Source organism: Struthio camelus, chromosome 3 (assembly GCF_040807025.1).
Source record: "Struthio camelus isolate bStrCam1 chromosome 3, bStrCam1.hap1, whole genome shotgun sequence".
NCBI lineage: Eukaryota > Metazoa > Chordata > Aves > Struthioniformes > Struthionidae > Struthio > Struthio camelus.
Genome location: NC_090944.1, coordinates 34206246 through 34223381, shown reverse-complemented (window position 1 = coordinate 34223381; position 17136 = coordinate 34206246). Strand labels below are relative to the sequence as shown.

Here is a 17136-nt window from a genome sequence, read left to right as displayed (position 1 = left end):
TAGCCCAGAAAGCTGCATGGGCCCAGGGGATGGCAAAGAGGCTTCATATGGGGCATCCAGCCCAAGCTCCTGCTGCCACAGGAGCAGAGCACGCGGAGGCTGGCTGGGACTCACTGAGGATGGCAGGAGGCTTGCAGATAGGGCTGACAAGTTTGCGTTCACTTCCACAGAGGGAAGTCATCGGTATCCCCAGAGCTCATCACTGCAGCGAGGTCCATGATGATTTGAGAAGTGACACAAATGCAAGTTGCCAGCAGCAGAGGAAAGGAGGAGGTGAACCTCACAGGCCTGCCTGGTAGCAGAGCACCCCGCGAGTGGTATGAGCAGGGGGAGGCTCCGGGCAGCCTGAGGGTCAGCCAGCAGCCACACTGCAAGTGTCAGCTGGGCCTGAACCCGGGTCTAGTCGAAGATGCTGACTGAGCTGCTGCTGCTGTCGGCAAACTAGGGCCTAGCAAGTCCTGGGCAAGCCTCTTTCTTTCTTTCTTATTAAGGGCTACATTCTTCCCCCCTCCCTATGTCTCATGTTTCTAAAGCATTTTATAATCACACTACCAAACTTCTTTCAGGCATAAGTTAGTAATAGCAGATAGTAGCCAAAAATAAAAAGACAGCCAATTTGGTTGCAGCAACACTCACTTCGCCTGAGCAGCAGGACGAATTCTGAGCATCACTTCAGAAACACATCGATGCTGGACCGATGAAGGCCTACCCAGGAACAGCTGTCATGAAGTTAATACTCAGTGAACAGAATACAGTATTTACCTAGATGAAGAAGCAAAGCACTTAGACGTGCTGTATATGATTTAGTTGCTCTCTATTTCAGTCCTTTGTTTTACCTCTCCCTATAACTCCCTCTATTTAGCCAAGCTGTCCTGGCATATCATCAAGTTTGGCTCATATAACCAAACTTAATTACACAGAAAAATAGAATCTTAGCTACGTATAGCAATAAAATGGATGCACTGACGAGACCCAGTTAAAAACAAAGACTAAGCCAAATTTGGCCCAAACAACTGATTCCATATCAATCCTCGAGTTCAAATTTTCTTAGAAGTTCAAGGCTGGGGCAGGAAAAGATGCAAATTACGTGAGTAGCGCAACTTATTCTTAGGACTGCCCAACACATCTCACCATAAGATACTTGGTTTTGTTGCATATAACTTTGCCCAATCTGAAAACACTTAAGCCAAAGATTTCCGTGCCAGGTATGTGTCGAAGGCCGAAATTTCTTTAAAGCTTTCAGCCAAAACAGTTCAACATTTCTGAGAGCATCCTTTTTCCTTAACTTAATCATAGCCAGCTTTAAAATAAACAAAACCCCACATCTCCCTCCCAGTATTCTGGCAATCTTTAAAAAGCTTTAGCACTCTTTTTATTGGAAGAAGGACTTGGAACTGGACAGAAAATTAACTTCAGTGCTGAGATGGACTTTTTGTAATCTCAGTGAAAATTCTATCCCAATGTGGCCAATTCATAAGGCTTTGGAAAAAAAACAAACCAGCTGTAGTTCACACATCCTCGACAGAGGCCTGCTGCAGCTTGCCGGGTTCAAGTCTCTGGCGAGTTTGTTAGCATGGGATGTGCTCCAGGGCTGGGGCCGGAGGGCCACAACAGGACTTTTCTAGCAATTGTAACTCCTAGCTGTTCCAGGCCAGAGCAGGTCTAAGTCCAAATACTTAGAATCAAAAGTGTGGTGATTTCCTTTTTTTTTTTTTTTTTCCTCTCTCTCTCTCTTACCTGTTTTTTTCCAAGCTACACGAAAGAGTTCAGCTGAATTGAATTCAGAGGAGAGAAATCCAAGAGGAGGGGATAATTTGGAGAAGTAGATGCAGAAGACAAAATGAGCACTGGCAGGAGTTGAGAGAACTGGAGACTGGGGGAAGTCAGAGCACAGAGAAAAGACTGAGACAAGACCAAGCGCAGAGTCTGGCAAGGCAACTGGGAAGCCTTGCACAGGGAAAGGATGTGAGGGACCTCATGTCAGCCCCGCTCTGTATATTATTCTGAGCTCGCTTTGCAATGTTTGAGCTGTTCTCATTCGGGAATGCCTTCCCATACCTTATTTAATGTATATTAAATAAACCTGGTTATGAAAACATAATTATATATATTTCCTCCTGATACCATCATGGCGAATGTTATAAAAAAAAGCTCCAAAAATTCGCATACACAAAAAAGAGCACTTACTGAACATCCCTGAAATGGAAGGAAAGACATTATCATCATGTTGCAAACAGAACACCAGAGTCTAGAATCATTGTCTTTTTAGGGTACTCAATCCAAGAAGCACATTTGCTTTACCAGGACACCACTGCATAGTGGTTTATGGATGTACTTTAAAACTTCCTATTGCCTTCTGCAGCAGATGGAAGTTCTTAATCTTTCTGCACATTAGACTTAGTTTTGAGTCAGAGACCTAAGGAGTAAGGAACACAAAAGTCATAACTGCACGTAGAAGAATTTGGCCTGACTTGACCAAGAAGGAATGGCAATAGGAAAACCTGCAGCCTGGCAGCTAACTGCCTTATCAAACGATTCTATGCTATCACGTGATATCAAAGTTACACTGAACTTTGCAGGTTCAGGTTCTCTCCTTCCTTTCAAGATATCCTAAAATTTGGAGACAGCTTCTCTTCTAAAGCTTAACATTCGTCCTACTGAAAAAGAACAATGCAAAGTTCCTATTTACTTCAGCTGGGCCTGGTCTTGCCTGCTGAGGTATTACTTCTGTGCACACAGTGCAATCCCAGCTGTGCTGCTAATGCCCAGTACTTACCTCTGAATTCCCTCTCCTCAAAACGGTATTTTATCATCCCACCGTGACTGCAGTCCCACCATTTGGCTGGAGTTTTCATTCCAAAGTTTTGTAGGTTTGCTGATGGGCCACTTAGTTTTTATCACTTTGACCAGCATCCTTGCTAATAGTACGTGTCTCTGATCACAGCTTTGCTTTTATACGCATTACGCTGCCAAGAATAATTGTTAGTTTTAAACTGACTCTGAGAGCATCAGACAGATTTTCAAAAGGACATTGAGGACAAGCTTGAGACAGCAGCCACGTGGAATTTTCAACCTTGCAGAGCAAAAAAAGGGGGTGTTTTTTAAATACCGCGACTTCGTGAGTCTGTTGTTATCTTGTCATAGAACAGGAATACAATTGACAGTATCAGGATATTTATACACAATCTCTTATTACTGTTTAAACATGGAAAACAATACCATATCCTGTACTGGCAGTAGTGCTTTAGCTATGCAACGTTATTTGTCAGCTCTTTGGAGTACCACTGGTTTTCTGGACAATAAAAACACAATTTCTTCAGCTATTCCTACTCCTATGTCTTTTTAAAAAGCAAGGCGGATTATGCTGGTTACCTATTTTTATTTCTCCATTATTAGAAAATCACGTGAGTCTATGCCTGGAATCAAATTCTATCTACAGGTATGTGGTTTCAGCAAAATAATTCTGTTTTTTAATTCCTCCCTCCCTACAAAAAACTGTAGCAGTTTTAAAAAAAAAAAAAAGCTTTTCAATGTGCATTAGTACCTGATCATAATAATGCCATCCTTTGTGGTCAACAGAAATTATTATTAAAGCATCTCCATGTCAAACCAACTTTTTTATACCTCATATGACGATGAAGGAAGATTTCTCAGCTTAAAGAAGCCCCCCCCAAAACATAAACTATATAGATAATATTTAAATTTTTATATTCTTTTTATCACACAGGACAACCTGATGTAAAGGCCATGCCATTTTCTGGGTCAGTATTGATTCTACTAAAAATGAAAAGTTAGACTATAGCAATGTAAATGCCTGCTACAACAGAAGTGAAAGCCTTAACCAGGGACTATTATGTGTATGGCATGAGAGGTAAATAACGTAATACCTTAAAATCAGGTTTCAGCCTTGAGAACTCTGCATGTTCTTTTATTTGTGTCTAATGATATTGTACTGCATTTGGTGCTCACTGTGATCATTACAGTGTTAACTCTCACGTTTTGGCCAATTGCAAATTAAAGTCTCTCCGACTCAATTTTCCCTGCGGTCCCAATCGGATGAAATAGTTGCACAGCTGTGAAGGCCAGAGGCTTGCTGTGTCCAGAAATTCAAAATTACTTTGGCAATTTCAGTCTTTACGAGAGTCTCTAAAGACAGTAGGGGAAGGAGAGGCTTAATATGGACAACATACGACCATAACAGGCGTAGTGGTGACAAGGATAACATTTGCTAGTATGGCCGTGACACTGGAGGCTCATTCCCAACAGAGAAAGGCACTTCAGGAGTGCAATGCGCTAAAGCAGAATCCTTCCCCTTTTCCTCATTTGGTGGCAGCAGCCTTGAGGATATAACTGTTGGCACACCGGTGTGAGCACGCGGGGTGGGGGGGATCTTTGGTTCTACCTTCTCCCTAGGGCATTTTTGAGTAAAGAAATACCCATGTGCTGGAGGGATGGAAAAAAAGGAGATTAGGGCACGAACAGTGTTGAACATAGAACTCCATGTACTCAGCCAATGCCTTAGTTACTAATTACAATCATGATAGCCCTATGAATCTTGAAATTTTTTCTGGTCTTTGTCAGAGCACCCATAAGAGATGAAAGGCAGGCCTACTCACAATAGCCTGGTATAGCCTCCATAAGTACCAGGGGCGGTGAGAAAGTACTGCAACTCTGGTCTTCCTCAGGTCAGGAGAGTATTGCAACTATATCTCCTATTTCCTGCTCCAATTACTAGACTTCCTTAGATGAAGTGTTTATCACCCTGCAGTTCCACAGTCAGATAGGCTTCAAAATAAGAATGAGCCCTGACCTACTTTCTGGAAGGAGAATGGTAAAAGCTGGACCTTCTGGAGGGAAGTCTCAGTTCTGGATACTTTGCATTATCTGTGACCCTGACTCATATGAACTCCAGAGAGGAGTGGATTTTAGGATGTGCCTCCCTCCTAAGCACTTCATGCAGGCAGCTCTAGGTAAGTTGTGTCTCAGTATACACTTTCGGGATTGAGCTTTGAGGGACCTGTTTATCTGCACGTACTCTGAGAGGGAACCTAGCTGCTCAGAACAGCAGGTCCGGATGCCACTTACCTTGCATGGGCCAGGCAAGTAAAAGCAGCTTCTGCCTTTATAACATCTGTGTCCTGTGTATTATCTTTCGGCTTACCTCACAAGCAGGCAAATAGGTTAAAATGACTCTGTTTTGAATTAGTCATGCAGAGAACATAAACAGAAGGCATCACAATTTCAACTGAAAACTGAATTCCCTTACCAGATAAAAGAAAAACAATGGCTGTGAAATACACAGTCTGTACAAACATACCTAATAAATTTTTCATATTACAAATACGAATCAGAAACAAGTAATTATTTTAAGGGTACCTTCTAGTCTTTATATTTACTTATGGCTGTGCAAACTGTCAAGTCAGTGGAACGTTAGTAGATAGAATTTCCCTCCTTTCCTGCTGGAATATATACTTAATATAGACTCACCAGGAACCTTGATCTGAACAGCAAAATCTATTTAATAGTTTACTAGCAATTTGCCTGTACATGAAAGACTAATCTTCCCTGGAATCAATCAAATGTGATTAGGCCTGATTAGGGCTGATACTTCTAATCTTTTCGTATTAGATTATCGCTGCTTTTCACTCACTAGATTGCTGTATATTGTCTTAGTTGCATAACTTTCGCAATTCTACAAACTTAAAATAATAGGGTTTTTTTTGTCTTATGCTTAGCCAATTTTCATGTAGCATGCCAAGATCTCTTTCACTGGGACCAGAAAGCTCCAAACTAACAAGACGGACAGGAACATGGGGAAAAAAAAAAATGAAGACAAGAGAAAACCCCACTGTGTTCACTTAAAGCCCTGTCATCAGACCCACCTGGTTAATGGTGACCTAGAACTACAGGTTAGGACTAAGTTGTAGTCTCCATATTTATAAAAGAAAAACCTTTTTAAGGATTTTATAAAAAAGGTGAGTAGGACCCTAAACATGTTAACTCCTTTTCTATTGGCTTTCTGGGCATGGTGAACCTGAAATTCCTGCAATTAAGAAAATCCTTTATTTGGAGAAAGGGAAGGAGAGAAGTCTCTTTTCCTCACCTTAACAACCCTATGCCAGAGATCCCAAACCCACTCCCGGTCTCCCTCAATATCCATTCCTGAAACGGAGATTCCTGAAAATGAGATTCTATTCTAGACACTAAAATGCTAAAATAATCATGAGTCAATTTTAAGCACTAAAAAAAGGGTAACATTTTTATAGGTATGCTATATTCACCTGCAGGGAGAAAAGGAAAGTATTTAGTAGTACACTATGAAAATGCTCCAGAGGAGGTGGCAGAAGACTGAAGCAGGGTAGAGAAGCTGCAAAGCCAAAGACTAGGCGAGGAGCTTGAGAGAACTTTCTAATTTTGACTGGTCTTTCCCTTCTTTCTACAGAGTGATCTTCTCAGCCATTTCCTCATAGTTGCATCTCTCACACCTTAGTTTTCTGTCTCCATTTTTTTTTTTTCTGGTGTTCTCCATTAAGTAAGTGATCCCTTTCTCACTAACCCAATTCCTTCCACAAAAGCAAAACACACACAACATTGTGGAACTAGCACATACTGGTGATTTTGCTGAACATAAAAGGTTTACATATTTTTTATGCATTCAAACAGAACAATACTTGTGTGGAGGGAAATCTCTTTTATTAGGTGCACTGATACAGCTGGAAAAATAAGACAAGCTTTTAAGCATACAAGTCGTTCCTCAGGTTTAACAGGTCATAGAAACTTAGGTGGTTTTGGCTGCTATGATCTTCTTCACGTATTCGTTTGCAATACTCTTCCCATCCCTGCGGTCTGTTCGGTCCATTCACATTACCTGCCAGTGTTGTCTGTACAAGGCCTAGCACAACGAAGTCTGATGCCTGGTAGGCACTGTGGTACCACACATTAGGAAACTTTACAAATAAACAAGTGGTGCAGGTATTTACAGCCGAGAAGCTATTCCAACCCGACCAGCTTGGCTGTATGACGCATTGGATTCTATAGCATGTATCAAAATTCTAAAATATTTTAGCTGCGCAGAAAAAAGGACAAAGGTGTTCTTCTTTTCAATAATTGCTTCTCACACAGATCCTTCCATCAAGGACTTAAAGCCACGTATGTAGCCTTTTTGGAGACAGTTCCTGTTAACCAAGTCACAGACATAAAAATGCAGAAAAAAACTGAACAAGTAGATAGAACAGAAAAGTTGAATGAGCATTGGGTCTTCTCATTTTAATTAAGAAATATTTCAAGTTAATATCAGTGCATATTAAGAAATAGCATGTGATACTCCCAACACCAAATACATCAGCAAATTACAGTTTCAAAAATTCATAACTTAATTGCAAAAGAAATAATTGTTTAAGATTAACATGGAGAGTAATGCTCAAAATAAATTCCCTGTTGGTTTGTTGCACTGTGTCAATTATATTCCCAGTAGTTAAACAGCAAGAGAGGTCCAACATTTTGTGGTAATTAGGCTCTCCAAAACAGCAGTTATTTTTCTACAAATGAGTTTAGCAGTTTGCATTTATTTTTGATGTATGATTAAATGTCACTCTTAATTGTTACAAAGAAAGTTAATCATGTCAGAGTGAAATTTCATTTCATGATTCAAAAAATCAAACTAACATAGGAACACTGCATTCTGGTCATACCCACTGGAAACATTCAGCTGAGAAAAGGAAGAACTATATGGGAGCACATTTGGCTGTTACATAAAATGGCTTTTTTTTTTCTGGTTTCACAGCCTCATAACAATACTGTTTTTCAACATTGTTCCCAGTTATTGTTTTTAGCATGGTTCATCAACATATCCTGAATCAATCACTGATATAAATAACTCCAGTGACAAAATCTATTATGGAAGGACACAGAACTGCAAACTGAAAGCTGTACACTGAATGATTTTTAAGGTGGAGTTGTAATTATTCTATAAAATTATATAAAAAAAAATACACCATAAAAACAGTATCTTCAATTAACTGGAAATGGCAGAATCTGAAGAACAGAGCTATAATTTTTAGGGGCATATCACTAACTTATAATGGGCTCTAATGCAAGACAAACCCCACTAAAGCCAAAAAGATGCACATTTAAAGCTTTGAAGTGCGATATAAAAATATTCTCTAGTTCTTTCATTTTGATTCAGAGAGTCTGATTCTCTGATGAAAGAGCATAAAATACATCCTCTTTCCTACCTCACTGCTGTATATATAGACTATTCCCTTGATATCAGGAAATGGCATTTCCCCAACAAAAATATCAGCCATGGGAATCACAGACCTTCTGATAATAAGGGTTGCTGAGTTTGTTTTTTAAAGTATATTTTCAAGCAGGTGAAATACTGATAGAATATGCATTTCTTTCACTATCAGTCTATCGTGCAAGTCAAATATATCAACCCCATAACTTCAATCCAATTGAAGTCGGCATCGCCTAAAATGAATTGAAAATCTAGTGTGATGTTACAACACTAAGATGATTTCTAGATTATGAAATGTTAGGCTCAATCAGGTTAGTAAGAAAAGGCACATGCTTCAGATTTAGCAGGAACTCGAATGTTCCTTGTTACCATAACCTATACTCCTGAAGCTGCAGTAATTCTATACATTAAACAAACTAGGTAGGTTTGCTTTCAGATAATTGTGAGGTAACAGGAAACTTCTGAGTGTTCACCGCTACTTATGGCACATACACGCTACAGTTCTATTAGCTTAGCTGAAACTTTCAACAAGCTATTGACAACTTGGATACAAGGTAGGCTACAGCCTGGTTAGGCCACAATTAAAAACTTAACACTTCTTTGTATTGCATACATTCCTGTTATGCACAAATATAGGGTGCGCAAAATAAGCTGTTTGCTCAGTAAAATTTAATGTTTTGCATATGTAAAATAATCAGCTAATACTGCAATATAATCAAAAGATCATGCATTAGATAAACAGAGCTTCTTCCCCATGAACAGCAGTTCTCAGGAACGTTTTATTCTGACTCACTTAACATCTCATGATTTGCCAGTTTACGTAGTCCCTTTTAAAGAACAAAGTATTTATCTAAAACTGAAAAGCAAAATTCTAAAAAAAAGTTTTTATTTTAGTTGCAATACAGCTGGGATAGATGCAACTGAGCTGCTGCAGTGCACCAAAGAGTAACAAAAATTCCACATGAATATCAGAAGAATAAATATATACCCTAAATTAATCTCTGTAAATACATTCACAGGTCCACTTAAGACACCCTTATGCATAACTCACACTTCATCAGTCTTCTGCAGATAGAGATGGTTGTTAGTTCATGGGGAAAACAATTTGTCATGTAACTCGGTTTATCTGTTGTTCTTCCAGCAAAAATCAGTGTCAAATTTGAAAAACTACATATATTTTCCCCAGACCAACCACACAGAGGCTTAAGTCACAAATTCTATTATTTCCAATGTCCAATCAATAAGGCTTTGTTTACACTCTTTTTACTATAAGTTCAGGAAAAAGTTTGGTGCAGTGTGCAAGAAAAGACAGCACAGTTCACTGACTGGAGACTAACCTTTGCTTACGGTTTAATGCTAACCCACAAGCAGCCAATTAAAGTCCCATATATCCATGTTTTTACATAAAGTTTCCTTCCAGATTCTGTCATAAGCATACTAGCAGTCAGGCCACCTAAAAACAGCAGAGATGGCAAAGTTTTCTTGAGGCTTAATTTGGAATGAACACCTTTCCCAGGGAACTTATTTCTTCTTTTAGAATCCTTTGCATCATAAAACTCTATTAGTAACCTATAAGCAGACAAAGTAGAAGGTCAAATTTATGCATCAGTATAGAAAGTTTTAAGCAATTTTTTTCATCTAATAACTGTTTCTAATCACACATTGTTTAACAAATTTAATTCAACAGTAAGCACAGCAACTCATCCATAAAAAGTTTAAATAATGAATCTGTTTTAAGAATATGCTGTATTCAAAGTAACGTTACACAGAGTACTCAACCTGAACCCTTGTGAGCAATAAAAGCAGTTTCTTCTTAAGGGAATAATTTTAATGTTGAATATAAAAGAATCATTTTCTTTCAGCACTTAGCAAACAAACTCACAGTATTGCTCAATACTAGAAGATAAAATACTACACAGTTAATCACTGAAAACCAAAGGGAGGAAAAAGTGTCTTCATGATACAAACTAATACATATAACGAGAGCTCATATTACTCAAAATATTTTGGAAGTCAATCATGCAAGAGTAAAGTAGGCTTAGTAGTATTTTTTTTCTCCTGTATTTGAAAACCAGTAACAAGTACATTAAAAAAAAATCTAGGTTTTTGTTTCGAATATCTCTACATTCACGTGACAGTCTGCTTTGGTACCCTGATTGGCTGATTTGGATGTTCAAATTAACAGGAATCTACAATGAGTCATAGATGACCCAGGGTTCAAATTTGCTAGTCTTCACCAGAAGACTTCCTGACGAACACTGGACTAGTCATTTGTTTTAGTATCGCTTCCTTGTCTATAAAATGACATTAAGACTTTCTTGGCTCTCGCAAGTGAGGAAAATAAAAAGTCATTATCCTAAACTGCTGAGACATTTTGGTAACAGTGCCATGTTTCCAGACAGGCAACTTTTACGTGGATTCAAAGATCATGGGTCAAATTCATCTATTCGTTCACTTTCGTGGAGTGGCAACGGTGGAATTTTAAAAGAGAACATATCTGAAGAACCGGCAAATCTCTTTCTTACACATGCATTCAGGGATCTAAAAGGTATGCAGACTCAAGCTCCCTAAATCGGGACTTTAGGCAAGGCAAATTAAACTATCGTCAAACAATACTGAAATCCCACAGGCACATTACAAAACAAACAAACAGCAGACCCTCTCCTTCTGGAGCACAAAGATCCCTAGGATCTGTTGCAAACGCTCACTAGTGACCTCATCCGCAGATGCTGTATGGAACCAGGCATTTAAGTTCTACCATGACTCAAAGGTGGACAGCTAAAACTTCTACTTCATCTAATTTTCCCAGTAAAGGAAAGGCTCTCCGGGTCACTTTTGTTTTTATCCAATCACTGTCTGATGGAAAATGCAGAAACATTTTGGCAGAAGAGACCTGCTCCTTTCTAACTCAGCACACTGATTATTAGGCTAGAGTCAAACTCCTTTTTGCTTGCTTGCCTACCTCAGGAATCTTACACTCCTGGCCGTGCATGACTCAGCTTCAAGAAGAGAAATGGAAAGTATTCAGATGAATAGAGTCTCTCTTAGAAAGTGGATTCACAGCTTTTTTTGACTAAGGAGGACCTAAAACTCAGGAATCCCAACCTCTTGAGCAAAAGCTTTATTCACGAGGGTATTGTACAAAACGTCCATGGGAACACCATCTATACAACTCCAACCAAATGAGTAATCAGCACTGAAGTCAGAGAGCAAAGAAGTGCCAGCCACAAAGCCCAGAGTCACAGTTCACTCCTCTGTGTTTGGTGCTTCCCATTGCCTGATCTTGGCAGGTCCCCAATCAGCAAATGCATAATTTAAAGCACTTGGGGACTGCCTTGGTTCCCTGTACAGACAACGGACAAGGCTACTAACTTTCTGAATAGCTCCACAGAGGCCTTCAGAGAACTCTTCAGCTTCTGCAGCTGGTAATGCAAAAATCAAAGGTATAGTGTTGGGTGGGGTGAATGTATCTGTCTATCAGCAGATTCACTAATAGCTTCTCATTCTCAGGAGGATATGCCAAGAGAGGAAAGCCTAGTTTATTAGGTGTAAGCACAGCCCACAGATTTCCTAAGAGTGTCATGTCTCGAGGATACTCTAGTTGAGGAACCATACTCACTTGTCACCAGGGGGATTCTACAATCAATTCTGAATGGAGAAAACAGTTTGCAATCCACATGCTCTCCCTGATGTTTTTACTACAGTGGACAACTGCAACCCCAGAAGTGAACCTAAAACATCTTAGATTGTGTTCTGTTAATATGTATATAAAAAAAAGCTTCTTGAAAGTTCTAAATATTGCTACTCACTTATCCTTTATTTCAAAACGTTCATGAAGCCACCTTCTCATATACACCTGCTCTTCTGGAATGTCCTTCAGTTCAATTCGATCAATGAAAATATGAACTCTTGGGCATTCTTTGCAAAGAAACTCTAAAAAGAGAGCAAAACAACAGAACTCAGTCACAGAAACACTGCAGAGCATTCATTCATCTAAAACATTCTGAAGTTCTGACCTCACAGCTACAAGTGACTTGGAAGCCTAACTACAGTTTTCAAAAGCCTTTCTTCTTTATGTTTGGGTCCTGAGCACTTTACTGAGCTTAAAAGCTCTCTGATCCTCATGCTTTTGCAATGTGGCCAACTGTCAGGTGCAGCATGAAAAACTGTCCAACAATTGTCCACCCTGCTAACTATTAAATGCTGTACTTGAAAATGTTACATTTCTACCTCAGTAGCAATCTACACACTCTTTAACAGGGGATGCAGTAACTTCTATGTCAGAAAGCTACCAGACTGTAATTTTGACTGCAGTAATTCTCTTTGCTTGTCTTCTTTAGACTCTAAACTTTGTTGCTCATGGATGACAGACTCTGAATTACAGTGATTTCCCCAAACATCTCCAGGAGGAAGTAGGTTTCCATGACCTATAATTAAAATGTGTAATAGGGCAAATGGTGTTCTCAGAACAAAACGCTGCTTTTCATTTTGCATCCCTTCCTTTTTTTGTTGTCCCATACAGTGTTAGAAAGCTAACAAGCCTACTGCAATTTCCCTCTCCCAGCTCCTCAAATTCATCTTTAAGTAAGCACTAAACCACGTAAAAGCACAACTCCATTACCCAAAGAGCCTTGTGAGATTTCTTACAACTAACAAAAGTGGTAAAATTACGACATATAAGATGAAAAAACCACTAGGTTTTGTGTACTGATAATTATTTGCACCTATCAGTAGCAAGGAATATAGTAGTTCAATGCCGCAACACAGCGTCTTTGTACAAAGACGTGCATGACAAAAAGATGGAAGTACTCTGATATTTGGACAATCTTCACATTTTGGAAAGGGCTTAGAAGTGCCTTCCTACAACACAGATGGGCAACAAATGTAACACGCACTGGGTGGTCCCTTTAGGCTGTTGATATTTCCTTTGGACATCAACACAGCTGTGCAGAAGAGTTTGACCCATAGCTGTTAGGGGTATCTTGTAGAATGACTGTGCAAAATAATTGTCACTGCATGTACATCTTTATTACTGTCTGCTAAGCAGACATTCTCCCATTTGTTTTTCTTCTTTATAGGATCATTCATTTTAAGGACTTGGCTGTCAAAGCAATCCTTATCATATGCTAGAAATTCCCTTAAAGAATTTTAAAAGCTGGTTCATGCAAATGTGTTTGTGTGCTTGTAGAGGGGGAGGGAAGGAGATGAGATAAAGAGATCTGCAAAGCCTTGTGACATTTTGATGCAGTTATTTATAAGGTGTTCTACGCAGTTTTGTCCAGTCTTCAGGCAGAGAGAGTCCTTCACTAAACAGCACCTTAGCATCAAAAGAACAAGGCTCACACACCATTAACTCTAGAAATGGCTGAGGGCTCTAATTAAACAGGTCCACCTCTTAGCTACAGAGTAGCAAACAGAACTGTCACTAAATAGGCTACTTTCTGAAACTTTCTGGCCGAGCAGTCTCCTAGCTACGGCTAGGAAGCTGCTGTCGTTAGATGCTGGGTAATTTAGGTCCTTGGAGGGCCAGAATTACAATATGCATAGGAGTCTTTCTTCAGGTTTATGTGTAGTGTTTCTGCTAACCACCCCCACAACAGTGTTCACATATCCAACAGCAGGCTTTTCCTCTTGCTTTTAATGGTAAGGAAGGATTCTCCAGGTCTGTTTCTCTGAGGACACTAGCTGATAGGATTCTTAGTAAACTAAGCCCTTCCTTCAGCACGTGAAGGTCATCACTACATGAGCACCTAAAAGCACACTATACGCATTTTTAAGTTACAGATGTTTTATCCCTGTCTTAAATGCTCGTAATGTACACTGATGCACAAATCCTCTTTTGAGTGGTATTACCTATTAAGTGGAACATTCTAAAAATATGCAAAAATGTATTCTAGAAAACAAACGCCTGGAAGCTGGATTATAAGGTATTTTCTGTACTAGATATTCCTATAAAAAGCATCAATGTAAGTGTATATATCATTTCATTTTTACAATGCTAGGCATGCTCAACAAGGGATGAAGATCTAGCTTTAAGAGATATTTAAAACATCATTCTGTGTATTTGTACAGTATACATTTCTATTGCTTCATGTTATAGTTTGTTCTGAATAGGAACAAACAGCTCTTTCCTGATGTTATTTATAATTCCAGTCATAAATTATTAAAGAAAATTACAACATAGAAGCTAAAATCTAAGTAGATGATTTTTAGCATTGTTAATAGCTATATGGTATTTCTAAAAGTACTCATATGCTCTTTAAAAAATATTGATATCTGAACTTTTAAAAATAGCAATAGAATCCATTATCCTGATAAGCTCCAGTTAACAAGAAAGGAATAAAGTACAGATATTTTAAGAGAAACACTTCCCCCCACCAGAGTCTGAAATTTAGCAATTTTACCAATCTACTTATAAAGAAAACCTCATAAATATCTAAGCACTGCTGCTGGTTTTCTACCTTGTACCCAAGTCCCACTCCAAGTTGACTCTTACTACTCTCCATACTAGTTTTCTTAAATCAGTCTAAATTTAATCCACTTAGGTGAAGATCCTAAAACTTCCTCTTAGTTTCCCACCTATGTAAAATCCAGTATCATCCTTCCCTACCTTACCCACACTTGCAGTTTGAGTACAGCCTCGCGAGGGCTGCGTGATCTGCATCTACCCGATACTCCCCTCACATAGAATCAAGATAACCACCCATCAATTTAGGGCCACTTTGGACAAAGCCCAGACATCCAGTACATCTGCAGATGATGTTGTAATGCATTCAATCAAGCTAGTCAGGGAATCTGACTAGTCTTTAATTATGTAATTCATTTCAGTGTTTAATGTGACTAATCCAATTTTTCTTAGATTAAGAATGTCACTGCAATCACTTAAGAACACTAGTGGATAAGAACAATTTATTCAGTGGTTGTTTTTGAGAAAAAACAGCTGGATTTTATCACCACAATCTCTAAAGGTTTGTGGTGGTCCCATGACCCTTAATTTCACATCAGCTTAACTCCCCAAAGACTTGTGTAATTAAGCTAAGAAACAAAATCTTATTGAAGCCATTTATTATGTGCAAATTGCATCCAACTTCAGGGACACTGGCCCTTAAGGCCAGCATCTGACAGGCCTCTCAGATCCCTAAACTTGCCAGATTTTGTTATAATTAACAGAAGGAATAAACAAGCCTCAATGTTCCTTCAAAATACCAAACATAAGTGCAAACCATGTATTATAACCAAATATTATATGGGGGACATTGTTAGTTAATCAAGAACAAAGCAAGATTTGGGTTAAATGAACATTAACAACTTCTGTGGGAGTCAAGTGGACTGTCTTCTTTCACGTGGGAGACAATTCACTAATGAAACGTTCATTCTTCTGGCTAAATAACAGATGTGACTGCAAATGTTTGTAATACTTCTAAGGACCAATCACAGTAGAAGGCAGGAATTTAAAATAATATAGTGGACCTAGCACTTTTGTTCTTATGTTTGTGGGAGAGAATTCACACTAACACAGTACTGAAGGATTCAATGCAGAATCTGGATTAATGACAAAGGATGCAACAGCCTCCAAGGAAATAATCAGATGCCTAGAGTTTTTAATTGTGAACAAATATTTTGCGTGCAATGTTTTGCTAGTTGGGACTTTGGCAAAAATATAACAGTTTTTAATTCCTAGTCTTCAAAAAAATCAATTAATTCTATTTGCAATTATCAGCATCACTAGGGAAACTGAGGGAATAACGGACACTCCAAAACATAAACATACTCGCATCCCAAAAAGGATACGTAAATAGCTTCAAACCAACCTCCCCTTAATGCTATCACAAAAGTTAATTGAACCACTCCACATTACTTGTTTTACCTCTTAAGAGAGTTGTGACAGTGATGTTACCTTAAATAAATACTCCAGTTTTCAGTTACTAAAGTAGTAACTTTTTAAAAGGTACTTTAAATATGATAGCAATAAAATAAATCAGATTTCAACCTCCTACATCAGCTCCTTTACTGCAACGTAATTATTACCAAGGTCCTTCAAAATTAAAAATAGACAAACTGAAGCTTGATATAGTCATGTCTGTATATAAAACTCCCATTCTCTCCTGTTTTAACAAACTTCAGCAGCGCTTGCAATAAAGTGAAAGTGGTATCACAGGAAACTAAACTCTGAATAATACATTTTTATTAAAAATAACTCATATTTCAAATATGTAATATATTCTTTTAGTAACAGAATACTGTGTGTTCTGGTGTGTTTAGTTTTATAGGCAAAACATGACAGCAAAGGCATGCTCCCCTCTCAACTGCTTTTTCCTCTTTTTTAATTTTAAAATTTGTAAAATCATTAGCCTAGACTTCGGTGCTCAGTCACAGAAGCAGATAGTAAGTGTAGCTCAAGAACGGCCAGGAAGGAAATAAAGACTACAACCACAATAAATGACAGAGGCAAATCAGACCGTCTACTATGCCAGTTGGCTAGCACATGCAGTATTAAACAACAGAGTGAAGGCAAAATTTAAAAGTGTTTCTCTACCAATACTAGAAGCCTAAATAGGAAGATCACAAAGCTAGAAGGCATAGCATCAGATGACTACCTCTAAAAAATAGGCATCCCAATGACCTTGAAAGAGGGAGGGTACAATGTTACCAGACTACCAGCTTTATAGAAATGACTGAATAATAGGATGTACAGTGAGGGAAAGGCAGTCTGTACTAAGGATTATATAAAGTGTAACAGCATAAAAATAGTACTGGAAGACAGAAGCACTCTGAAATCCTTGTGGATGGAAATCCCAGACTCTAATGAAATATATATTAGATGAATTCCTGATCCATTGGACGATAGAGATGAGAAAACGTTAAGCCAGATGACAGCTTCAGGACTGGTAGCAGGA

At 38.7% G+C, this 17136-nt stretch overlaps 1 protein-coding gene across 2 annotated transcripts in view; it reads right to left on the bottom strand.

The window, feature by feature from the left end:
- Positions 1 to 6671: 6671 nt before the first annotated feature.
- Positions 6672 to 17136, bottom strand: part of AGPAT5 (1-acylglycerol-3-phosphate O-acyltransferase 5) — a 63706-nt gene continuing 53241 nt past the window's right edge. Inside the window, exons 7-9 of one of the 2 annotated variants that reach the window (XM_068937347.1) lie at positions 12049 to 12172; positions 9577 to 9808; positions 6672 to 7175 (exon numbers count right to left, since the gene is read on the bottom strand). In XM_068937347.1, coding sequence (XP_068793448.1) covers positions 9583 to 9808; positions 12049 to 12172 — 350 coding nt within the window. In that variant the 3' untranslated portion in view covers positions 6672 to 7175; positions 9577 to 9582. Of the gene's footprint in view, positions 9809 to 12048; positions 12173 to 17136 lie in introns of both variants that reach the window. The other variant, XM_068937346.1, reaches the window with a different exon arrangement.